Source organism: Schistocerca serialis, chromosome 4, assembly GCF_023864345.2.
Source record: "Schistocerca serialis cubense isolate TAMUIC-IGC-003099 chromosome 4, iqSchSeri2.2, whole genome shotgun sequence".
NCBI lineage: Eukaryota > Metazoa > Arthropoda > Insecta > Orthoptera > Acrididae > Schistocerca > Schistocerca serialis.
In genome coordinates this window covers 632,066,883-632,094,285 of record NC_064641.1, presented here as the reverse complement: position 1 = coordinate 632,094,285, position 27,403 = coordinate 632,066,883, and the positions used below count along the sequence as shown (strand labels likewise).

At 42.8% G+C, this 27,403-nt stretch overlaps 1 protein-coding gene across 2 annotated transcripts in view; it reads right to left on the bottom strand.

Annotated features, from left to right (window-relative positions):
* The window catches only part of LOC126475466 (slit homolog 2 protein), a 643,465-nt gene that overhangs the window by 574,471 nt on the left and 41,591 nt on the right, over positions 1-27,403 (bottom strand). For both annotated transcript variants that reach the window (XM_050103348.1, XM_050103349.1), the window contains exon 2: positions 25,695-26,056. In XM_050103348.1, coding sequence (XP_049959305.1) covers positions 25,695-26,056 — 362 coding nt within the window. The remainder of the gene's footprint in view (positions 1-25,694; positions 26,057-27,403) is intronic.

Genomic DNA, 27,403 nt, shown 5'->3' with positions numbered 1-27,403 from the left:
AAGCTAGTTACTATATTTTCTTTGTAAAACGGATCAAAGGTGGAGAAAAAATGGAAGGAAATAATGACATCATCTGCATTGGAATTTTTGCGGAATCAGCGGCGACGGGTGATAATGAGTACAGGACTGGAACTCGAATCTGGGATCTCCTACTTACGAGGAGTTACGCTAGTCACTCCGCCACTCGGACACAGTATTTATCGCCAGTGTGTGGACTAACTCGTTTACGCTCCCCGGCCGACTCACATTCCCACCTAGCGCCACACATCCGCAGCCCTCTTCATGTCCTCCACGTTTAATTTTAGATTTCTGCTTGAGGTCGAACGTAAACGCACATACGAAATAAAGGTTGTGGTTTCATTGCCCATCGAGACGAATCGATTATATGAATGTGTGGTGTCTGTTCTTTTGGAAATGTCCGAAAGAACAGACACTACGCATTCATATAACGCAAATGCCTGTTTATGGCAATTACTTGAAAAAGTTCGTGAAATAATCTATCATAGCAACACATCAGCGTATAGAGAAAAACTAGTAACCGGGTATCTGGATGCTCTGAAGATCAGCCCCATAGGCTTTCCACCATACAGCCTTGACTTAACCCCTTGTGATTTCTTTTCTTCCCAAACATTAAAGAGAAAAAGCGTGGAATCATTTTTCGTCATCAGATAAATCAGTGGAACATTATGAAAAGGCTAGTTTCTAAAGTCCGTAGGAAGGGTAGAAACAGTGCTTTAAGCGGTGGTTTTAGCAAATGCGAACTTGTATTAATATTAAAGGAGAATGTTTCGAAAAACAATCAATAATAACTGATTTTTTTTTTAATTTATACTTCTTCGATATTCTAAAAATTTTCAGTGATGATCCGTGTCTTCCAGAGTACAGATAGCAACGTATTAGATATTTGCATTTCAAATCTCTAATTAGATGTCTTTAAGTACCTTTTTTGGTTAGTGTGACAGAAGAAATCATGTAATTCTTTTTTGTTTTAACCGTTCACGTGTTTTAGAATCATGTGAAATAACTATACTGTTTTCTGATGATTTGTTTGCAGAGGAAACTTTTTTCTGGAATCGATATGTAGCTATACAGGCGCAAGAGTGCTTGTGAAATTCCCCTTCTCGTTACGGAGTAATCGACTCGTTTCGGTCGGTGGTGAACTTGTTGCTCTTTCCGCAGGTAAGACCGGGGCGAAGCAGTGGAAGGAAGGGAGAAAATAAATGGCTTCCTGTCTCCTAAAAACCTACACCAGCTTTCTCTTTGGGAGAACCCATCTGCGGTAGGAACGAAAATACTGTTTCGGTCCTCTCAGGCGCCAGTTGGCTCTCTCGGAGACTCGTATCTTGGTGAATTATGCTTCAGTTTATTCGATATCACCATCCACTTTAGGAGATATCGCTGTACAGAAATTCCCTAGAGAAATCGTGTTCGGTGTTCAGAGGCACAACGTTGTTCTAGAGAAAATGAAAGGGATTATTTACTACCTGAACGTGTTGCTATTACAGATGAAGGATAAAATTAACCTAAGAATGATCTGCTCCATTATTTACACGTCCGTTGCAACTCATTTTGTTATTACATCGCTACATTGTAACAGAATTACTCTCAAAGTATTACAGTCCAAAATCACACAACTACATGCAGTCGTTAATGAAACTTCTAATGTCGAGTATAATGGCGGCATGGGAATAACGGATTCACTACGCTAGGAGGAAGATACTGTGATATTGAATCCATACTATGACATTTATTTCTTTCATGGTTTCTGTCTACCGTGAGCAGTATTGCAAACTGACTCTGTGCATATAAAGCAAGTTGTCCAAATACTACGGCAGAGCGAAAAAGTTATCGGGAACATCAAACACCAAACAATATTTTATTCTCATTGGCTTTTGATGTACACAGTTCTTGGTGTAGGCAGGTCTCTATTACAGGGTTATCACAACCAGTGATATGAAAAGAACATTCAGATCAAATAATAGCTGATATCTGATCACAATAACATGTCGTAGTAAGTAGCTGCAGATACTGTTCTTTTAAGTAACTGAGAGGAGAACCTTAAGAAGTGTACAAATGCATTAATTTTTCTGAATTGAAATTTCTGTGGGCCCTAAAATTTCGTAATTAATCTGTGGATTTTATAAAACATTTTATCGTGGGACAGTCTACGAGAGATGCACAAGCTTTTCATGGGAATAAACGCTGTGTTATGTGCTCAGATTACAGTCTCTTAAAGCGACTATGATGGTTCTTTTAGTGTTGTATTTTGTCATTCGAAAATTGTAGTGAAATAAATGGTAAACTTATGTTTGTTCTAGTTCAGTATCTTACAGAAAAAAAGGTTCAAATGGCTCTGAGCACTATGGGACTTAAGTTCTGAGGTCATCAGTCCCCTAGAACTTAGAATTACTTAAACCTTATTAACCTAAGGACATCATACAGATCCATGCCCGAGGCAGTAATCGAACCTGCAACCGTAGCGGTCATGCGGTTCCAAGGCTGAAGCGCCTAACAGATGCTGCTTTTTGACAGGATGGATTGTCGTACGCGTTACACAATGCTGGTAAATGTGTTCATATCCAGCCTCATGTGCCGGCCGGGTTGGCCGAGCGGTTCTAGGCGCTACAGTCTGGAACCGCGCGACCGCTACGGTCGCAGGTTCGAATCCTGCCTCGGGCATGGGTGTGTGTGATGTCCATAGGTCAGTTAGGTTTTAGTTCTAAGTTCTAGGGGACTGATGACCTCAGAAGTTAAGTCCCATAGTGCTCAGAGCCATTTGAACCATCCTCAGTTACCGTTTTCTAATAGCAGTAAGGGGACTCCGCATTAACCACGAAAAACACCCCCGTACCGTAACACCACCTCCTCCATTTACCACTGCGGACACTACATATGATGGAAGGTAACGTTCTCTAAGCATTTGCCAAATTTATATGCGTCCATGGGATTTCTACAGGGTACAGGGTGATGTATCACTCCAAATCATTAGTTTCCAGTCATCTAAAGTCCAATAGCGACGCACTTGACGTCACCTCAAGCGTTGCTTAGCATTCACGAGAGAAATTCGTCGTTTATGAGGAGCTGCTCAAGAATTGTACCTCTACGTACTGTTATTGTGTTAGTTGAAGTGCCGGCAACGCTTCGGAATTCATGGGTGATTCTTTCCGCTTGAGCAGATTTAGAAGAATTGAAATGTTCCTGACGGTTTTATTAGACAGGTGACATCCATTGACAAGTCAACGTTCGAGGTCACAGAGCTCTGGCTCTGAGCACTATGTGACTTAACTTCTGAGGTCATCAGTCCCCTAGAACTAAAAACTACGTAAACCTAACTAACCTAAGGACATCACACACATCCATGCCCGAGGCAGGATTCGAACCTGCGACCGTAGCAGACGCGCGGTTCCGGACTGAAGTGCCTAGAACCGCTCGGCCACCACGGCCGGCCATAACAGAGCTCTCCTGACCGAGCCACTCTGCTGTTTTTGCTCCTCTTCTGACAACACAGTAGGCCTCGCTTCCTTTTATTCTGGCGGGTCACCTCTCGTGACACCGAATGGTCAATTCTGCATTACACAGCTGTGTCCTGAGACGATCATATAGCATAAATCGCTCTACTGCGTGCTCTCAGCCATAGACTCCTCCAGTAGCTTGTCTGCTACAGTAGAGGATACGATTTTGCTAATTTTTCGGAAATATCAAACAATATTTGGTGTTTTAACGTATAAATACACACTGTTTCTTGATTCATAAATGAACTTGTTCAGTTACTTACTTTTTTGTCTATTTTTACTTCTCGTAATTACTACTACTTAACGCAGCTACTGGCCATTAATAAATGTTACAGATGTCGGGTAAGATATGTTATGACAAATAAAATAAAAGTTGTGTTAAAACTATCTTACTGCTTAATTTTCGTTACATTATCTATGTAGCCAAGCAACTCAAAAAAAGAGATTTTAACACTCGAAGATCGGAAAATTTATCATCGTCTGTCCTTCTATCGTTATTCTGGTTATGTATTCGCATTATTCTAACGCTTCGGTTTTCCTTTCTTCATAAAAATACAAGAAGAAAACGTTCCTCGTAGTAAGCCATTTTCACAACCGACTCATACCCCATAGGAACTGAGTAAATATTCTAGATATAATTGATTAGGCTTTCGCGACAGAGTCACTTAACATGGAAGTTTTTTGGGTATGGTAGCACGTCATAGCCTTTTGAAAAAAACAGTCACTGATGTAGGTGTTCTGCTGGTAGTAGACCCAGACGATGGCCACTGCAACCGTGGTCGAAACGTTGATTTCAACAGTGAGAGTTATTTACAGTGCATTTTCAATTTCCCGGTACTTGAAAAATTCTCACTCCAAAAGTTTGAGACTAAGTATTTGTTGCAACTTTTTGATACTTTCGGAAAAATATGATAGAAAATGTCTAGTCCACATAGCAGTTGGTTGCATGGTTTACGAAATCCAGTGGAAAAATTTTCTCTAGTACTCTTTAAAATCCTATGATTCCAAGTTAAACATTAAACTTTAAATCGGCAAATGTCGGGAAAGGTATTGTGTATTCTCGATCGGCACCTCATACGCTACAAATCATATTTAGCATTATTTAGAGGTACTAAAATGTTCCTTAATCCATTTTATTCCTTACTTCTAGAAGAATCATGCCACAAAATATTTAACAGCTATTTTTTTCAAACTTTGTCACCTCATTTTTTTCCCTAGCGTCGTCTGTTCTCGATATTTCTGAATTTAGTACCTGACTCAGAGGAAGCAATTTTGACGTTAAACATTACTCCAGTACCACTTCTTATGCGGAAAGCACCGCTGCCTTGAAGAGATGAATTTTTCGACATACCCTTTACCGGTGTAGCGTCCTCTGTTCTTGAAATTTAAGTTCAGTACTTGATTCGAAGAAAGCTTTTTTGAAAGTTAAATTTTACACCAACACAACTTCTTACACGCAAAATTGTTAGATCTTGAAGACATTAAATTCTTGACACTTAATTTGCATATCTGGCAGCAGTTGATCTTGAAATATTTCGAGTCTATCAAATAATTAATTTTTTATTTTGTTTTATTTATTTATTGCAAAATTAGACCTCACACTGGTCAATTTGATACCCCACTGTTCTACTTCCCACACTTCGTTTCACGATGAAAATTCGGATAATTATTGATGGAATAATTTCTAGTTACTGTTGTTTCCGCTAACGTAAAACATTTGACAGAAGATGGTCTGATGGGCAGTGTTTCACAATATTTCGAATAAAAGCGCTTCTTTTCATATAAGTTGCACAGTACATTGAAAACAAGCGCCTCAGTAGGGTTGTGGAGGCAAAATTTGATATACAGTTGAAAGTGAGGCCATTGACGTGGAAGGGAAGGCAGATAACTTTAACAAAGCAAACATCCCAGAATTGACCTGGAGCGGTTAACCGAAATAATGGAAAATGCTACTCAGCGTGATCTGACAATTCAGTTGTGCTGATCTTTATTAGTAGAACAGAGTTCGAACCACTGCCTAACTCGTTTTCGGCGCTGGCCTTGTTAAACTTCACATTTTGTTGGATTGCACGATAAATGGTCTATATAGTGGGCTGACAGTGTACGATAATCCGTAAGATCCAGTACCTTTTGATAAAGATTGAAACGCAGTCCGATGCTGTGGTAACCCACTAGACAGGAAAGTATGTTACAACATGCAAGAAATGTCTATATTTCCTATCTGTCATTGAAACATCTAGGAAAATTTTTCTTTAAAGTAAAACAAAAATTAGGATTGTTATTAGCCCAGAAAATTTTTACTACACTGCCACGTCATGAATGTTGGCTTGTATAAAATTAGGCTGTTACGTCATTATAGTCTACCCGATATTTAATTACCGAGATAAATGCAGTGCTTTTCCTACGGCCTGTGCTAATCAATTTATTGATGACTGGACTTTCCAGAATCTCTCTTCAGACATCAAATTCCTATCGTTTTTCATAAACGCAATGCGAAATGTAATATGTCAAGTAGATTTCTGTTCCCTATGGGCAACTCCAAATCATCCCTAACGTCCTTCTCCATGCGTTATTGTTGTGCCCTTCATTCCGAAGACAGATTTGACGTAGCTCTCTATGCTCCTTGAACCTGTGCGAGCCACTTCATCTTCGAATAACTATTGCAACATACATCATTCTCAGTCTGCTTACTGCCTTCATCTCATGGTTTCTCTCTATGATTTTTACCTCACCCCCAACACCCTCCCCCACCTTGCACACCTCCCTCCAATACTAAATTGGTGACCCCTTGATGTCCCAGAATGTGTCCTATCAACCGATTCCTTCTTTTGGTCAAATTGTGCCACATATTCCTTGTCTTCCCAATTCTTTTCAGTACCTCCTCATTAGTTACGTGATCTATTCATCTATTATTTAACATTCTTCTGTAGCATGATATTTCGAAAGCGTCTATTCTCTTTATGTCTAACCTCTCTAATTCTCCGTTTTTGTCGTATGTCTATGGGATAAAGTATCGAGTAACACACCTCTCTTAGACAATCACGCTGCGTTCAGAAGAAGACTAATACGCCATATATTGTCCCCAGTGTAGCTTTTCTATCTAGGAACCCCATTCACGTTATTTTTGTCCTACACTCCAGTATCTCTATCACATTGTCGGCAGTTGTTCGTATTATTTCGCTTTCTCTACGTTTCAATTGACTTTCTTTCGTTATCTCTAGTGCTCACTTTCCCCTTTTGTTAGCAGATATTCTCCAGAAAACAGTCATGCCTTTCTCCTGCAGCTGTTGCCTGGGAAGATGACGAGTAGCAGTTGTGTGGAAATATTGCAGACCTTCTTCCACAACATCAAGTGGAATTACCGAGAACCTTTCAAACCTTTAAAAAAGAGGAAGACTCAAGCAGCACTTTTTATAGTTACTTTGTTCCCAAGGATTCTTCAACTGACGATTTATAGAAAACATTATGTTACGCTGGGAGGTATCTAAATTCAGAGCGACACGAAGACATTTCATCAACCTCGTTTTATTTTCGCATTTAGAAGGACAAGAAGCGTGCATGAAATGCAAATATCGTTTTGCAGTATACGAGATCAACTAGCATTCTTTGAAATGAGAACATTCGTCAGTTCTCAGTTCTCGGTCGGAAACCGTACAAGCAAATCTAAATCAAAATAATTCTACAATTTCTGGTGCCCGAAAGATTCCGAGAAATAGGTTTTAGGATTTGCTTTTGATAAGCTTTCAAGAAATGTTGTACAACAATTTTCGTAGCTTCTTCTTCCGTAAATTCTATTCTAATATCTGTTGCGGAACGCCTGTGATGTAAGTACTCGTATCAATGGAAAACTGACAATGGAAGAATTAAGTGAAAGAAACAAGAAGAGTATTTGTGGTAATCTGGAAATGCAGTGCGAGGTAGGACTTCCTGATGTCAAGATATGGCCTTTTCCAAGATCAATGCTAAAGTATGTAGACTGCACGACACACGAAAAGATAGAACCTGCTTTTGAGAATGTACCAAGATTGAAGAAATTGTTGACTGTGTAATGTGTTTTCCTATTGGCGGTGGTGACGCAGGATAGTTTTAATTTATTTTGTCGAACCTGAAGTTGATTAGATGATCGAAACTAGTAGTGAAGGAAGAATTATTTTCTGAGCACGTCTCGGCCGTTCCAAAATATGATTTTTTTTCCTTAAGACCTTTGAGGCACTGCCAGCACAAAGTTCAATGCTAAATGGTCCTCTAATGATGATTCAACGGCATTAGTGCTCCATGCAGAGACGGTACGGAAATGTTATCAAGAAGAGAGTATACCACACAAAGAGAGGAGTAAATTCATATCTCATTCCACTTCTTTACTAATTACCCCTACGCAGAAAAACATGGAAAATTTGAATAAAATAGTATTTTGTAACACCATGAAGCACTAAAACAACTAAGACGCCAAAGTTCCGTCGACTTTGGAGCGGTCCCCCTCAGGGCGACTGTACATGCGCACGCACATTTGATATGTTGTGGAAAACACACAGACAAGGGGCTGTAGAGCCGCATGTTACTCTTGGGCCGCGGTTTGCCGACCACTGCTCTGGTCGTTTAGGAGATGTGAGAAATTTACCATCTAACAGCAAATTTTTATCAACTACGAAATTGTGTCTAACGCATGTTCGGCAGCCAGATGAAATCTGCGAAACAAGTGCGTGCAGCAGACGGCCTACAGCTGTGAGCCTGTTGATTGTCCCACGGGGCATAATCGCGGCGTGACGTAGCCGCGGCTGGCTAACTCAATTGTCGCCGCTCTCTTTGTCTGCCATTCGCCAGCCGTCGCCTCCACCGGATAGGGCGCTCTTGACCGAACAGCCACCGCCTGTTGCTCACGAAAATTTTGCAGTGATAGTTGACATTTATTTCGGTAATCCACAGGCCGCTATGTCTATATTTGGCTCAGAAACGAACTTTATTGCACGAATTCAAGATACAACAATTGGCATTATAACGCTAGTATACACTTCCGAAATCGGTTCGTAGCTAGAAGTCGTCGGTAGCACAAGCACAAACAAATCAGAATCCATTATAGAACACAAATTATCATTCAAGTATTGTCATCGGTGAATCCGTGGGGTCGTTTACGAAGGTAAGCAACATGATTCTAGTACGATGACAATACTGATGCTGCCATGGTGGCCCCTTTCACCCTTCCATCTTTTTTTTTTTTTTTGTTTTCATCTACTTGGTCTGATGCTGCCCGCTACGAGTTCCTCATCTGCGTCAATCTCTTCGGCTCAGAGTAGCAGTCGCACCCCACGTTGTCAGCTATTTTTTGGACGTCTTCCCCTGCAGTTCTTACCCTCTACAGCTCCATCTTATTATTCTTAGCTATCTTAACATATGTCCTATCATCCTATCCCTTTTGTCACTGTTTTCGATACGTTTCTTTCTCCGTCATTTTGGTCCGAATCATTCTCTGCCATGACTTTGGGTTCCGGAGATAATGTAAAGTTATTGACGAAGTTAACAAACGTGCGAAACACTTCCAAATCAATAATACTTTCCTTGGAGAACTAAATTCACTACATTGCGAGGAATGAAGCAGCATGTAAGTGTAATATTTAAGGGAAAATCTACTGTATCCCACTGGGCTCACAAGGGCGTTCCTTATCTGTATTCTACCGACAAAGTACCATACGACGCGCAGTTATAATTCACTCTCTTTCAAACCTATGTTGTTCTCCAATAGTCTCAGGGAATATTTCTACCCTTATGTGAGTGTTCAGCTAATCACGTTATTACCTGTACAAGTTTGGCAACAGTGCATGTCTCTTGTGTTTTCTTACTACATAAAATCTTATAAAGGTTGATTAAGGAACATAGATCCTTATCGTGCTAATCTTTAATTTAAACATTAATCAGTCAGCAAAAATAGACCTTATCAAGAATAAGAACAAAAAACTTAATTAAATTTACTGGAACGTACTATTATATGACAGAAAAGAAAGTAAGAAGTAAAACCAACAATAACGGAATTCAGATTGTTCTTAAAACACAGAAAGAATGCCACCACATACGCAGTTCGTAAACTCAAATGTTACATTCGTTTGCATTGTCACCTTCCTCAATAACTGTTACATATCAATTATTGTCGTTTCTCCCTTATTACGCTATTGGGTGTGGAACAGGTGAAACAAAAGTAAAATAACTACGAAGGAATCTGTGAAATTTTACAAAATTGAAGTGATGTGCGAAAAACGCAGCTGCAGCAAAATAAAAATCGAGTTGTCTTGAATGAAAAACAGCCAACAGTTGCACTAAAGTATGTTTATTTTAAACGTTGACTATGGTTTCTGCTATAGTAATGTAGCCTTCTTCAGAAGTCGTAAAAATGATGAAAATTACATCTAGACTAGTGATACAATCTACACATAAACTTCAAAACTACGTATGTGATAACATATTGCTTACATACTCACTAATAAATGAAAAATGTCTTAGCCCAGCGGCTGCGTCAAGACCAATAAAATAACTTCAACAGACATAAGCCAGTTTGTCTAAGACATTTTTCATTTATTAGTGTGTATGTTAGTAATATATTATCACTTACGTAATTTTGAAGTTTATATGTAGATTGTATCATTGGTTTAGATGTATTTTGATCGTTTTTTAGGACTTCTGAAGAAGGCTACATTATTATAGCAGAAACCCTGGTCAGGATTTAGAATAAACATAATTCAGTGCAACTGTGGGCTGTTTTGTACGGCTGGTCCCGGCGGAGGTTCGAGTCCTCCCTCGGGCATGGGTGTGTGTGTTTGTCCTTAGGGTAATTTACGTTAAGTAGTGTGTAAGCTTAGGGACTGATGACCCTAGCAGTTAAGTCCCATAAGATTTCACAACCCATTTGTGGGCTGTTTTTCATTCGAGACAATTTCGTAAGAGTTGCTATTGTCGCTTCCATGATAAAAAATCGAGTTGTTAGAAACAGAAAAATCGCTTAAGATGAAAGTGCAACCAAGATTTTTTCAGCGTCCGCTAACCAGGAGGGGAACAGCTGTAGACTTCCGAACATGAAAAAAAAAAATAATATCAATGACCACTGAATATGCTTCTTAAATACAAGTCAAACGTGTCTGATGAAAAGTATCTTGAATTTAATTATGTTTAAGACGGGAAAAAGCTATTGCAGATGATATAAAATGCTGTATTTGGAAAGAACTTCGCCCTTCTGTCACATGTTTTGTTGTTACTATTTTATTCTAGTGAGAACTACACTCCTGGAAATTGAAATAAGAACACCGTGAAACTTTATTGACACATTACTGGGGTCAGATACATCACATGATCACACTGACAGAACCACAGGCACATAGACACAGGCAACAGAGCATGCACAATGTCGGCACTAGTACAGTGTATATCCACCTTTCGCAGCAATGCAGGCTGCTATTCTCCCATGGAGACGATCGTAGAGATGCTGGATGTAGTCCTGTGGAACGGCTTGCCATGCCATTTCCACCTGGCGCCTCAGTTGGACCAGCGTTCGTGCTGGACGTGCAGACCGCGTGAGACGACGCTTCATCCAGTCCCAAACATGCTCAATGGGGGACAGATCCGGAGATCTTGCTGGCCAGGGTAGTTGACTTACACCTTCTAGAGCACGTTGGGTGGCACGGGATACATGCGGACGTGCATTGTCCTGTTGGAACAGCAAGTTCCCTTGCCGGTCTAGGAATGGTAGAACGATGGGTTCGATGACGGTTTGGATGTACCGTGCACTATTCAGTGTCCCCTCGACGATCACCAGTGGCGTACGGCCAGTGTAGGAGATCGCTCCCCACACCATGATGCCGGGTGTTGGCCCTGTGTGCCTCGGTCGTATGCAGTCCTGATTGTGGCGCTCACCTGCACGGCGCCAAACACCCATACGACCATCATTGGCACCAAGGCAGAAGCGACTCTCATCGCTGAAGACGACGCGTCTCCATTCGTCCCTCCATTCACGCCTGTCGCGACACCACTGGAGGCGGGCTGCACGATGTTGGGGCGTGAGCGGAAGACGGCCTAACGGTGTGAGGGACCGTAGCCCAGCTTCATGGAGACGGTTGCGAATGGTCCTCGCCGATACCCCAGGAGCAACAGTGTCCCTAATTTGCTGGGAAGTGGCGGTGCGGTCCCCTACGGCACTGCGTAAGATCCTACGGTCTTGGCGTGCATCCGTGCGTCGCTGCGGTCCGGTCCCAGGTCGACGGGCACGTGCACCTTCCGCCGACCACTCGCGACAACATCGATGTACTGTGGAGACCTCACGCCCCACGTGTTGAGCAATTCGGCGGTACGTCCACCCGGCCTCCCGCATGCCCACTATACGCCCTCGCTCAAAGTCCGTCAACTGCACATACGGTTCACGTCCACGCTGTCGCGGCATGCTACCAGTGTTAAAGACTGCGATGGAGCTCCGTAAGCCACGGCAAACTGGCTGACACTGACGGCGGCGGTGCACAAATGCTGCGCAGCTAGCGCCATTCGACGGCCAACACCGCGGTTCCTGGTGTGTCCGCTGTGCCGTGCGTGTGATCATTGCTTGTACAGCCCTCTCGCAGTGTCCGGAGCAAGTATGGTGGGTCTGACACACCGGTGTCAATGTGTTCTTTTTTCCATTTCCAGGAGTGTATTTAAGTTTATTAGCACGGAGTTGGCTGTCACAGAAATCTTGTTATAACATTAACATTTCGGTTCTCTTTTATCGATGACTGCGTTAGCAGATTGAAGACTTTCCTACAGACGCATCAAGTATCCATTGAAAACCGTTTCATACAAATTACGTAACTAGGTAGGCAGTCACATTTCACCGACCTGCGACGCGTCATTGAGTTTGACGTAAGTCGAGTGTGTGAGAGTGTGCGTGGGGATGGGAGAGAGAGAGAGAGAGAGAGAGAGAGAGAGAGAGAAAGAGAGAGAGAGAGAGAGGCAGATAGACAGACAGACAGACATAGAAAGTCAGAGAATGTACCAGTCTCCACGGCAAAGGGAACAGCATAGTGCATCACGTAGACGAGATGCCGTCAGTACCTGTATTGGTTGATGGTGTGAGTCCAGGATAGGATTGGCAAGACGTGATTTATCAGCATATTTGATCGCCGGCTACGTTGTAGGTGCCTGACGCAACTGACAGTTCATCTTTGAGGTCATGAGGACGTCGGATTTTGTGTGTCATCGGATCAAGACTGTACCGTGAATACCTTTGAAAATTACTACCAAGATTATGATTAAAGATACTCTTCAAATTTGGTATTTATATTGCAAGAATGGTACCTACACGTTAACCCAGATAAAGATCCCGCAAAGTAAATGGAGATCAGGGGTTTGTTCCTTCTTGGTATCTACAGCTTGTATACGAATTCAGACTTCCTCGGCGAATCTCTATAATGAAGGCTTTTCGGGTTATCAGCCGAGTCAAGGCGTCGTTCTGCGGCCGAGAAGACTTCATTATCTACAAGCTTTTCCAGTAACGGAACTAATATTGAGTTTATCTGCACATAATTCATTGTCAGGAAGTACATTTAGGATAGTATCCGCGTTCATTGTGGTCTTTTCGTTGTTTTTTTTTTTTTTCGTGTCAGGTCTGCAGATAATAAGACTCTCATTCCTACGCCTTGCTTAGTCTTCCATATCTGCCGACACAAGGGCAGGAATTTCATTTTCGGCACGTATATTGGATATTACTACGCTCTTTCGCCTCCTGGCTGTTTCTGTCTTATGAAACCTGGAAAGCGCCTGAGCTCTTTCATCTGACGCTACCACCTCCAAGCTATTGTGGCATATTTCTGCTGTAGCCTTTCGTTGCTAACATACTCTCTCATGCACTAAATAAAAGTCTGTACTGTTTCCTTTACCGCGGTTATTGTTTCTGTATATAGGTCACTCGGTACTAACCGAAAACATTCCACTTCATTGCTATGATAATATGAGTTACTCATTTTCGGACAATATTGTGTTCACACTCACATTGCTCTGTTCATAAAAGATGTTGAATTCGATTTAGACTGGTGGCTATTTAGGATATAGCGACACTTCAAATACTGATTTGCTAATCGCAGATTACAGGCCACATTAGTTAGATTTAGTACACGAGGGTGAACAGAGCAAGGGGAGTGGGAAGGAGGGACTGAGGTGCCAGGGAACGCAATCCTTCTAGCAGAGGCAGCCGCAGAGTAGCAGGGCGCTATTCCTATCTCGATGGTGATCCTTGCAATAAAAGTAATGACGAATTACGAAAATCAAGTTTTATTTTCACCGAGCAATTATTATCGAAGTTCTTACAGAGAGTTATTTCCGTGAAGTTTATTACTTTTCACTTACCATAGCTACTTCTGGAATATTTGGCAATGAATTAAATTGATATTACAGCTTATAATACGAAATATTTAAAAACTCCTCTCCAGATCTCTGATCAGTTTAGCTACTTCTACAATCTGAAAACAACGCTGCTGTGTTTGAGCACATCTCAGCAAATTTATGCTTTGCGGAAATGGAGTTTAGTTGTACTGCCGAACTTGTAAGCAATATGCAAACTTTGAACATAAATGTATTTTCCAATGTATACAAAGATGTCAGTCAGCAGCATGGTGGATACTAGGCTGTTTTTGTGCAAAATAGAAGTAAAAGAATGTTTATGCCACATCAACAAGGGCGAAAATTAAAATAATAACAAGCAGAGTAAGAAGCAAGTACACCTAAAGAGTTGTAATTCGTAAATATACAACTCACCAATTGTAGAAAGTAAACAAAATTATTATTTTGCACAGGGTAGCTGTCTATGTTGTAGCTATGTTCTGACTAAATACTGAGATGTGTAAAAGCTTGAAACGCATATTAGCCCAAATAAAAATACATAACAAAGTTGCCGGTTACCGTGTTTATTGAAATAATGTACGGTGGTTATTAAGTGACAGTGAACCCAAGGCATCGGATTGTTGCAGCTGTCGCAGCACCAGTGTGTGGTCTGGTATTGTCACACTGTAGGAGAGGATGCTCAATGTGTAGACGAACTCTTCAAGGTGCTGTTTTCAGTTTTCTGAGGGTCTCTCACGCACTGATGTAGTTACTTTATACACCACCAGGTTGCACGCTATTCGGGCACTTTTAGAGGCGGAGGTGGCAACTTGCGTCAGCGAAGTTGGATAGACGACCGAGTAATACGCATGATATGTAATATCTTAAGCCATATTGAGAACAGAAAAAAAGACTCAGACATTACACCCTACAATTTAATCCGGGATACTGCCATGTCAGCTATTTTTTAACGAGACATAAAATATAAAATACGAAAAGGGTTCAATTTGCGGGTATGCGATGTAGAATTTAATGAGAATTCCCTAATGGTCTGGAACATTGACCTCTTTCAGTAGTCTGAATTTTGTTGTTCAGTATCGGGAGAACTTATTTCCACATACCCATTTGAGTGTCGATCAAACACTGTTCTGATTGTCCGACCCTCATGTGTGAACACCGTTTTAAATGCGTAATTCAAAAGTCAGGAATTGAGTCCATTATCTTCATTCACAAACCTGGCTATCTGTCATAATATGATAGACATCCCCTCATCCACTGATCCAAAAATACAACTCGGACAGCAGAGGATTTACTGATAGATCGTCGACCAGCATCTGAATGTGGAAATTATTGCAGGATGCAAGCAATCCTTCAACGAAAAATTTAACCGTAAAATGGTACAAAAACAACTACGATGGGCCAGAACACTTCATCTATTAGACAGCTCTTTCAAAGTGCAGCCATTTCCGAATGAATTTATCTTCGCCTCTGTGTTTTTGTCGACTTCGTTTTTAGATTAGATTAGAGATTAGATTAGATTAGTACTTGTTCCATAGATCATGAATACGACGCTTCGTAATGATGTGGAACGTGTTGGAGGTTCAATCCATTTCTTTTCTACTTTATCTGAAACCCGTTTATCACGCCCTTCCAGCCGGCCGGAGTGGCCGTGCGGTCTAGGCGTTACAGTCTGGAGCCGAGCGACCGCTACGGTCGCAGGTTCGAATCCTGCCTCGGGCATGGATGTGTGTGATGTCCTTAGGTTAGTTAGGTTTAATTAGTTCTAAGTTCTAGGCGACTGATGACCTCAGAAGTTAAGTCGCATAGTGCTCAGAGCCATTTGAACCATTTTGAACGCCCTTCCACTTTAGTGATTAATGTACTTCCGTACTATGGTATTTCAAGTGCTTCTACCCATCACCATTTCATCTTCTCCTATTATACAGAGTGGTCAGTCTGTCCATTTAAGTTTCATCTTATCGAACCTGTAGTCCTCGTCAGCAGTACGATCCGATTACCGATGCTGCGAAGTGCTGGTTAGCACGACACCTCTGAGTTTTTCAAGTTAGAACATAGCACGAAATATTGTCACTATTATTTATGTACTGAAAATTCCTCAGAACACATGACACGATCAAAGATAATGAATAACGCGTTACATCCAAGAGGAAGTAGTGTATGCGCTATAAGCAGTCAGCTCATCCTGAGGGTTCTCTTTGCTCAATAAGAATGAAATAGGTTGTTAATTTTTGTACCGAAAAGAAGGCGTAATATCTAGCTTTTTAGGAACGATAACACGCTTGGCTATGCATAAATATCTCTGTGCCTTTCATTAGCCGAGATCGTAAGATGCAGTTTATTTTCTATCTCAGAATTAATTTCAGTGGTGAGTACTGAGATATGTTACTACTGTATGGGGAACTCATATAAAACACTTAACAGGCGCAGCGCGTATGTTACACACACTTTCTGGACAGGCGATAGCCATCTAAAGCCGTTCTAAACTTTCGCACTGCAGCAATACGGGTATGGACTTACGGACTGGAAGCGATGTATTTTGATGGCTTATACTTTCAGCCTTCAGGATATCACTGACATACAACAATAGAGGGCTCAGAATTGACCCCTGTGGTACTCCTCAGTGACTAGGTTTCCAGGATGATCTTTTATTCCAGTAACAACACCCTGCTGTCTGGTTCTCAAGTAGCTTTCAAAGTACTTCAACGCACTGTCTGTAAACTTCAGATGTAGCATGTCTGAGCAGTTTGTCAGTTGACAGTATTAAACAGGGATCAGTGAGGTGATCGCTCACAATTCCACGCAATATATTTATACTGCAATAAATGAATCGCTGCTTGACGAACGCATTTTGTATTATTCATATCTCAATAGGCATCTTGAGGTTATAACATATTCCACTGGTATGAAACCAAGATTCATCTAAACCTGGTATATCTTACGAAGACAGCGTCATGCCCCTGAATATGTAACGATGACTGCCGCAGTTCGTGACATGCGTTTCCTCGAATGAGGTTTCTTCGTCGGGATAGTGGAACCTTTCCCAGACTTCGCCGAAGCTGTTGATCTCGGGTACCCGAAGAATTGAACTATTTCAGTGGGCGAACGCCCAAGGCGAAGTTGTACTTGTCCGTAATGTCACGGATATTTTGAGGTTCTCACTGTTTACTATTTGCCTTTCAAGAAGGACAATAGCGACCTCCGGCGGGAAATTCAAATTGAAATTTGTCCGGATCTAAGCGCCGTACCCTGTATTCATAAGGTGACTATATATATAAGGCTATTGCAGGAACAGGTGTGCCACTATGCAATAATTAATATAACATGGGTTTAAAAGAACGAGGAAAGGCATGAAAATTATTCATCTTCCACTAAACAGCGACAGCACAGCAACTATGTAGCTAGGTGATATTTGCTTGTAAGGTACAGTTTCACACTAACGATTCCGTTTGTACCTGCTGAACTCAAAGAATTAAACACAGTAAAAATAACTGATTTTTATTAACTATTTTCGCAAGCCTCCATCACTAGATATTTTGGCAGTCGAATATAAAGCTTTACTACGAGCGTAACGTTTCAGCCATTGCAGTAAATTATTCAGTTAAGTAACTGCGCTACATTATGTACATATATGAGTAGTTGTATTGCTGACACGATGAATAGTATTTTAATGTGAGTGCATGATAGTGTGACTTATTGTAGTTATTGCGTTAGTAGACACTCCCTGTCAACCCTCCTTTTGTCATAGCAGTTTTGCTTCATTCTAATTACTAGTTGTGAATACGTGTGTGTAAAAGGGGGTAATATTATACCGCGTACAGAAATTTAGTTATAGCTCGGCATTGTTTAGTCATCATGTCTTCACGGTCACATTCACAATAAATTAATGTCTTTTGTAGGGACAAGGGAGAAATACGCAGAAGGGGCGAGGACTTATGGCAGCAGTCTTGGGAAACGGGAGAAACTGGCAGAAGAACCTTTGGGTTCCTGCCAAATGTAAAAGAAAGGTTAGGGATGAAGTACTTCGAGCAAACGCGGGGTCTAATACACTTTCTCACTGGTCATGGGCCCTACACGACATACTTGTGTCGGTTTGGAAAAAAGGCTACACCCGAGTGTGACTGGCGCTTCGGAGGGCACTCCCGACCATATGGTTTACGAGTGCCCCCTTTTCGATGATGTAGCAGTGACATTAAGACAGCAGCTTCCACATAACAATACATACGACCTATTAAGACATGAAGAGACTTTTGAAACTCTAAATAGTCTGGAAAACGAGGTATCACGGAAAGTACTGACAGCATACTTGAGGGATTTTCACGACTAAAGACAAATACTGAACGTGTCCAATTTCCCCGATCCAATACCGACTGTGCGTGGACAGGTCGACTTTTCAGTTGCAATCCACCACGTACAGGACTAGGGGGACCGGGGTACACTAATATTGACCAAAAGCACCGGAATTGACGTAGGTTAGTACAGTAGTTGTAGCTTTAGATATAGACATTCAGTTAGGAACCTGCAGCGACAAACAATCTTGGCCTGCCCAGTGTCACGGGCACGCTCATCGGGATTAGCTCGATGAGCAGGGCCTAAAGTAGTAGGTTTATATCTACGCTGACACTCCTGTAACGCTGCAGGCAGTTAGGAATTAACAAGTAGGTAAGAAAACTATCAATTAGCAAGTAGTATAGATTAGTAGCCGTAGTCTGCCTATTACCCTGTATTGTATCCTGTCTGTAGCTCACAATAATAAACATAGTACCATTGACATAACAACAAAAATAGCTGCTGAATATATAACATTGTATATTATCATGACCCACTAATCATTAAGGTGAGGGGTTCCTTTTGTATAAATATTATAGATGTGGTCAATAAAGTTTTTTTTAAAAAAATATAAATTAAAAAAATCCCTACCGCACCTTTACCGTACCCGAAGTTTTCGATCACTGGGGTTCGTCTCAATTCTTTTTATTAAGATTCACAATGAGGAGGATTCCTCTTCTCGGAGAAATTTTTGAGTAATATGAGGGAAAATACGCGAATGGTGAGGCTAGAAGCTGCAATTTTTTCTTAAATGACTATCACTAAAGTTCTCACCAGGGACTAGATACTGAACTCTAATGACAAAACACCGTCGGCGCTCGCCCATTAAGGACGTTCGCCCCGAGCTCTTGGCTAGGGCAGCGCGGGCTACGCAGTGTGCAGGGCGAAGCGGGCAGTAACCAACTGCTGGTGGCAGGTGCTTCCTGCTTCCTCTTTGCCGACACTTAGCGCCATGAATATGGATCGCGGAGTTCGAGCTCGCCACAAAGGCAGAGGCAGGAATTCTTTTGAGGCAGCGCTCCTTCCTTTTCACAGCGCCGCCCTCCCAGCTTGAATGCGCGCCGGTCTCTTTCACTGCGCCGTCCTCGCCAGATGCAAAGCCGTACTGCACCGAGAGCGCCCGCATCTTCTGCGCATACCATCGTCTGCGGCAATCCTAGTCCACGCAAGAGGAAATCGGCACTACAGCGGGATCTAACTGGTATTACGAATCAGCACAGCGCAATGATTGTTACAGATCGGCGTAGTCTGGAAAAGATAATTAATCCTTTCGTAATTTCTCAGCGTCACTTGCGATGTTAGTGCACCAGGGAGGACGCAGAGGTATCCAGAAATACGAGGGGTTTTCAGTAAGTAACGCAGCACATTCTTCGTTTATTCGGGATTATGATGTACTTTCGGCTATAAAACCCTATTTTTCAACATAAACTCTGTTCAATGCGACGACCTTACGGCACCTTACTTGAAGGTCCTGTATGTCCGCATGGTACCACTGTACTGGTCGACGTTGGAGCCAATGTCGAGCTGCATCAACAACCTCCCCACCATCCAATTCCTGCTTCCCCTGCTTCGGCAAAAGAGACGGAAGTGAGAAGGTGCGATATCGGGGCTGTAGTGTGGATGAGGAAGAAAAGTTCAATGGAGTTTTCTGACTTCCTCTAGGCTGCACAGACTTGGGTGAGGCCTTGCGTTGTCATGGACAAAGAAGAATAGGGATCACCTCGAACGAGAGTGTCTGCACGTTCCGACATTTCAGGAGCCACAGCTTCGTGCGGCCGGCTGGCATGCGGGAGATCGGCCTGTTTGCGAGACCTATTTTCGGTGAAGGCAGACGTCTCGCCCAAAGACTCACCGTGCTTTTGTACACTGCTAAGTCTCCGAAGACTTTCTGCAAGGGCCTACAAATATCTGGAATGCTCAGGTTTTCCACCAAAAGAAATTCAATGGCAGCTGTCTGCTTGGAATCCATCTCTATTACACAAGTCATTTTGAAGACTACATACAGCGTCGGCACCTATCGGAACTTCATGAAACTATGAGTGGAAATCCACGATGCATTCCGCATTTTTTTCAACCGAAACTGGCCGAGAAAAATAAGTATTGCATTACTTACTGAATGCCTCTCGTATTTTTCTGCGTTTGGGAGGTCTGTAATGACGCTTACGCACTTTTCGGTCAAACACTGCCAGATATCAACGCTGTGTAATCGAGATCGCTCTTATGGTGAAGGAGCCTATCCTCTGTTAGACAGGATGTAGACTGCTAGTTCTGCGGCGCCGTATGTAATAGTTTTAGCACGTCAGCGGAGTAATACTGGGTAATTATGATGCCCCACTGATGTACTGTATTATCAGTGAAAATGAAGTACAGTCTAAGGAGCACAGAATATAGATTGCAAGTAAACTGAAAAAAAGAGAAAAGTAATGAGTGACAGAAATGAGATTAAAGCTCAGTTGAACATCAAAATTGGGGATCACGAAGTAGACGAAGATAAGGAAATTATCCTACCTCGGAAGTAAAGTAAGACATGACAGACGAAGCGAGGAATATACAAAAAACAGATCAGCACGGGGAAGTCTACTATTATCAAAAAATGGCCTTAAGTTTAGGAATGAATTTATGAGAATTTAAGTACGCTTGGAGCACAGCGGTCTGTGGAAGTGAAACATAGGCTGTGGGAAAACTGAAAAACAAGTGAATAGAAAAGTTTGAGATGTGGTGTTGTAGATGGATGCACACAGTTATATAGCCTGATAATATTAGAAATGTGGAGGCGCACCGCAAAGAGGAAAGGAATATAAGGAAAACACTCAGAAGAAAAAGAGCAGGGTGACAGGGCATGTATTATGGCATCAGGAAATAACTTCTACGTATTATAGGAAGCTAAATGGGATAAAAACTGTAGAGTTAGACAGACACAGTAGAGACTGCAGTAAATCAAACAGGTTTGATGTATTACTCTGAGAAGACATTTGCACAGGAGCGAAAGTCATAGCAGGCCGGAACACTAGCATCTAGTACTTGTTTTCCTTTACAGATAATCTGCACTTCTAAATTATCTACCGGCCGGCCAGAGTGGCCGAGCGGTTCTAGGCGCTACAGTCTGGAACCGCGTGACTGCTACGGCCGAAAGTTCGAATCCTGCCTCGGGCGTGGATGTGCGTGATGTCCTTACGGTAGTTAGGTTTAGGTAGTTCTACGTTCTAGGGGACTTATTACCTCAGCAGTTGAGTCCCATAGAGCTCAGAGCCATTTAAATTGCCTACCACCCTTTTTCCCGAAAGATTTCCAGTCACCTTCACTATTAGGGAACACATATGTCCGTCTCAGTTTAAAATCAATTACGTGTTTAAATTCTATGATGTGCTCACGAAATTTATCCTCAATCTTTATTACTGAGTTCTTCCTCACTGTAGTTGTCAACTTTTACAGAGAGCTTCCATGTGGGCTACCAAGTGTTAGGAACGTCTAAGTAACGGGTACGACATTTGCCTTAAGTGATTTGGGATATCCAAAAACTTAATCTGCATTGCGGACATGAATTTTAATCCTTCTACTTATGAATGAAATTCCAGTGCATTAACAGCTGCACTATCTCTCTCGGTGACACTTTATCGGGAGGAGAGAACTGAGGACTGACACTATTTCTGATACGGGTCTTATCCTAAACGGCCACTCGAGAACAGATACATGATGACCTACGTGTTTAACTGCAGGAACAAATGTATGGATTCAGAACAATATTAGGAACAGTCGTAACACTACAGCATTTCTATTAGAAAAACTTTTTCTCAAACAAATTTTTGCAAAATTGATTTCGTCGACGAAAAAAAAAGAAAACTCATTGGTGAATTTGTATGCTCAGGATATGTATGGGCAGAGTTTCTGAGCAGTACTCTAATCTTACACGGAACTTATACACTATGTAATCAAAAGTATCTGGACACCCCCAAAGACATACGTATTTTATATTAGGTGCATTGTGCTACCACCTACTGTCAGGTACTCCATATCAACGACCTCAGTAGTCATTAGACATCATGAGAGAGCAGAATGGTGCGCTCTGCGGAACTCAACGGACTTCGAACGTGGTCAAGAGGTTGGATGTCACTTGTGTCATACGTCTGTACGCGAGATTTCTAATAGTAAAATTCGGAGGCGGTGGTGTTATGGTGTGGTCGTGGTTTTCATGGAGGGGGCTTGCATCTCTTGTTGTTCTGCGTGGCACTTTCACAGCGCTGGCCTACACTGATGTTTTCAGCACCTTCTTGCTTTTCACTGTTGAAGGGCAATTCGGAGACGGCGATTGCAACTTTCAACACGATCGAGCTTCTTTTCATAATGCACGGCCTGTGGCGAAGTGGCTACACGACAATAACATCCTTATAATGGACTGGCCTGCACAGAGTCCTAACCAGAATACTATAGAACACCTTTGGGATGTTTTGGAACTCCGACTTAGTGCCAGGCCTCACCAACCGACATCGGTACCTCTCCTCAGTGCAGCACTCCTTGAAGAATGGGCTGCCATTCTCCAAGAAACCTCTCAGCGCCTGATTGAACGTATGCCTGCGAGAGTGGAAGGTATCATCAAGGGTAAGAATGGGCCAGCAATATCGATGGGGGACCCCACGAACTTGTAAGCCATTTTCAGCCAGGTGTCCTGCACTTTTCACTTATGATCACATAGTGTAAGTAACGCGATCCCCAGGGAACTAGCTTTTAGAAAATATTCCTGATCACCGCAATGGTCGTTCTCGGCCACCAGATCCTAACTGTACGTAACTCTCTCAAGCGTCTGTCTAGTGAGTAAGATGTTGTTGCTAATGGGAGGCATGAGCTGGAAAATTTTTCTCGACAAAATTTTTCTCGATAAATGTTCTCTTGTTACACCTATTGGTATCTCTTAAACAGCACAAAGAGCATCATCGAGCTTCAAGTCGACAATCGTTCGACGTTCCATCATCACCAATATAATATGTACTCACTCCATCAGACATAAGGGAGAATTTTTGTTCAAATATTCGATACTGTCGTACTGTGGTAGCAAATAACCGTAAGTTTTCTTCTTTTACAACCAGAAACTGATTACATAAATTATCTAAATAGCAGCATGGAATAAAGTTATATCAGGTTCGGGCGTCCCTGAATTAGTGAGTAATAGTAACTTTTCTATGAAAGCGTGTACCACCAACATCGGATAACAGTACTGTATAAGTAACCTGTTCCTTTGTCATAGAAAATGGGTCCTATTCGTCCTGATAATTTAGATTCAGCACTTGGAGTTCGAGGTGTCACAAAGAGCAAGTGATCGCAGTCAGTCTACATACCCTTAATCTTATCTATATAAACACCTGAGAGGCATAGACAATCCGATAGTAATGCAGATTTTTTTTTATCTACACACACGTATTGGCATAGTCGCACGCCACACCAGTATCCAACAGCTTCGGAATTCCTCTAGTGTTGCTAATGTAAGGCATTTCCTCAATAACTACATTTTTCTATGATATTTAAAGACTCTGACAAGGTCGGAAACGTAAGGTACACATTGAGGTGACAAGATTCACGGGATAGCGATATGCACATACACAAATGGCGGTAATATCGCGTAAACAAGCCATAAAATGGCAGTGCATAGGCGGAGCTATCACTTGTACTCATGTGGTTCATGTGAAAAACTTTTCAGAAATGATTGTGGCCGCCCGACGAGGCTAGACGTATGGGGCATTCCATTTCGAAACTCGTTGGGAAATTCAACAGTCCGAGATCCACAGTGTCAAGAGAATGCCGAGAATGCCAAGTTTCGGGCATTATCTCTGACCACGGACAATTCTGTGGATGACGATCTTCATTTAACCGCCGAGAGCAGTGTCTTTTGCATAGAGTTGTCAGTGTTAACAGACAAGCAACACTTCGTGATATAACAGCAAAAATCAATGTGCGACGTACGACTGACGTATCCATTAGGGCAGTGTGGTGACATTTGTCGTTAATGTGCTCTGGCAGCAGATGACCCGAAGCAGGTGTCTTTGCTAACAGCACGACATGGTTTTCATCGCCTGTCCTGAGCTCGTGGCCATACTGGTTGGACGCCATGGCCAGGTCAGATGAGTCCCAATTTCAGTTGCTAATAGTTGACGACAGGGTTCGAGTGTGTCACAGGCCCCACAATGCCATGGAGCGGACTGGGTCCTCTGGTCTAACTGAACCGGTCATTGACTGGCAATTGTTATGTTCGGTTACTTCAAAAATGGTTCAAATGGCTTTGAGCACTATGGGACTTATCTTCTGAGCTCATCAGTCCTCTAGAACTTAGAACTACTTAAATCTAACTAACCTAAGGACATCACACAGTCGGCCGAAGTGGCCGAGCGGTTCTAGGCGCTACAGTCTGGAACCGCGCGACCGCAACGGTCGCAGGTTCGATTCCAGCCTCGGGCATGGATGTGTGTGATGTTCTTAGGATAGTTAGGTTTAAGTAGTTCTAAGTTCTAGGGGACTGATGACCACAGATGTTAAGTCCCATAGTGCTCAAAGCCATTTTGACATCACACACATCTATGCCCGAGGCAGGATTCGAACCTGCGACCTTAGCGGTCGCGCGACTCCAGACTGTAGCGCCTAGAACCGCTCGGCCACTAGGGCCGGCTTCGGTTACTTGCAGGTCATTTGCAGCCATTAATGGACTTCACGTTCCCAAACAACAGTGGAATTTTTGTAGATGACTATGCACCATGTCATCAGGCCACATTCGTTCGCGATTGGTTTGCAGAACGTTTTGGACAGTTCAGGCGAATGATATGGTCACATTCATGGGACATAATCGAGAGGTCATTTCGTGCACAAATCCTGCAATGGCAACACTTTCGCAGTTATGGACGGCCATGCAGCCGGTATGGCTTAATATTTCTGCAGGGGACTATCAGCGACTTGTTGAGTTCATGCCATGTCGAGTTGCTACATTACTCCGGGCAAAAGAAGGTCCGTCAAGTTATTAGGAGGTTTCCCATCCAGCCACTGTGGCCGAGCGGTTCTAGGCACTTCAGTCCGGAACCGCGTTGCTGCTATGGTCGCAGGTTCGAATCCTGCCTCGGGCGTGGATGTTTGTGATTTCCTTAGGTTAGTTAGGTTCACGAAGTACTAAGTGTAGGGGCTGATGACCTCAGATGTTAAGTTGGTTGGTTGGTTTGGGGGAAGAGACCAAACAGCGAGGTCATCGGTCTCATCGGATTAGGGAAGGACGGAGAAGGAAGTCGGCCGTGTCCTTTCAAAGGAACCATCCCGGCATTTGCCTGGAGTGATTTAGGGAAATCACGGAAAACCTAAATCAGGATAGCCGGACGCGGGATTGAACCGTCGTCCTCCCGAATGCGAGTCCAGTGTGCTAGCTAGTAGATGTTAAGTCCCATAGTGGTTAAAGCCATTTGATCCACTTGAGGTATCCCATGACTTCTCTCACGTCAGTGTACGATGTACCGTTAACTTTATTGACTTGTTCAGCTGACTCACCTATCGAACTGAGCGAAGACTCTTCGATGACGGCGAGGCTGCTGTTATGGATGGTGAGGTGGCGGATGTCAAGCCCGAGGAAGACGAAGCGCGGCAGCTTGGGGAGGCTGTTGTGGCGGAGCTTTAGGTAGAAGATGACGGTGGAGGGCCGCTCTTTGAGCAGCGTCATGGCCTTGGTGATGTGCTGGCTGTCGGTGAACTCGCAGAGGATGTCAAGCCCGTTCTTCTTGACGCCGCAGGCGCACGGCGAGATGTCGTATGGCGGCGGGCACTGCATGGGCGCTGCCTGGCCCGCCACAGCGCCCGCACACGCCAGCACCAGCAGCAGCGAGGCCCCGCTCATCGCCGGGCCATTGCGCACTCTGCAACAGCAACAGACACCTCTGCGTCACCACCTGCCTGAGCGACAGCACCAGCAGCAGCAGGAGAAGCAACGAGGCCCAGCTCGTCACCAGGCCATTGCACACTCTACAATGGCACACACCTCTGTGTCAACTTATGCCTCTGTAACAGCACCAGCATATTTCACCAGCATATTTCACCAGCATATATTTCTGTATATTGAGCAAGCACTAAAGGAAACAAAAGAAAAATTCGGAGTGGGAATTAAAATACATGGAGAAGAAATAAAAACTTTGAGGTTCGCCGATGCGAATGCGTTGATCAAGGCTAGTGAAGATGTAGGTCTAAGGATAAGTGAAGACAAAACTAAATACCTGGTCACTACTAGAATGCCAACAGCACTAGATCAGGAAATGTTAAGAGTTATGCAGTTTGAAATAGTGAACACATTTAAGTATCTAGGCGTGGACATCACTTAGAGAAATGAGATTGAATCCGAACTGAAGAAGAGATTACAGGCGGGAAATGCGTGCTACTTCTCACTGAATCGATTACTTTCATCACGGATATTGTCTAGGAATTTAAAGATTAGAATATACAAAACTATTATTCTACCAGTTATGCTGTATGGGTGTGAGACTTGGTCTCTCACTGTGCAAAATGAAAAGCCGTTTCGAGTATTTGAAAACAAAATTTTGAGGAAAACGGGATGACATTAGCGGAGAGTGGCGAAAACTGCATAACGGAGAACTTCACGAACTCTATTCAAGCCCTGACATAATCAGTATTATTAAATCATGTAGGCTGCGATGGGCGGGATACGTAGCTTGAATGGATGAGGACAGGGCAGCGCGCAGAGTACTGGTAGGGCACCTAGAAGGAAAACGTCCTGTGGGGAGACCGAGGCGTAGATGGGAGGACAATGTGATGGCTGATTTAAGGAGCCTAGGTATTGAAGGTGAATGGAAGGAAATAGCCCAAGAAAGGGACATGTGGCGAAAATACGCATTGCTGCGGTAATGGACTCTCGAGTCCGGTATGACCAGTGAGTAAGTAAGTAAGAGGTTCGCCGATGACATTGTAATTCTGTCAGAGACAGAAAAGGACCCGGGAGAGCAACTGAACGGAACGGACAATGTCTTGAAAGGAGGATATGAGATGAACATCAATAAAAGCAAAACGAGGATAATGGAATGTAGTAGAATTAAGCCGGGTGATGGGGAGGGAATTAGATTAGGAAATGAGACGCTTAAAGTAGTAAATGATTTTTCATATTTGGGGAGTAAAATAGCTGATGATGGTCGAAGTCGAAAGGATATAAAATGTAGACTGGCAATGGATAGGAAAGCGTTTCTGAAGAAGAGACA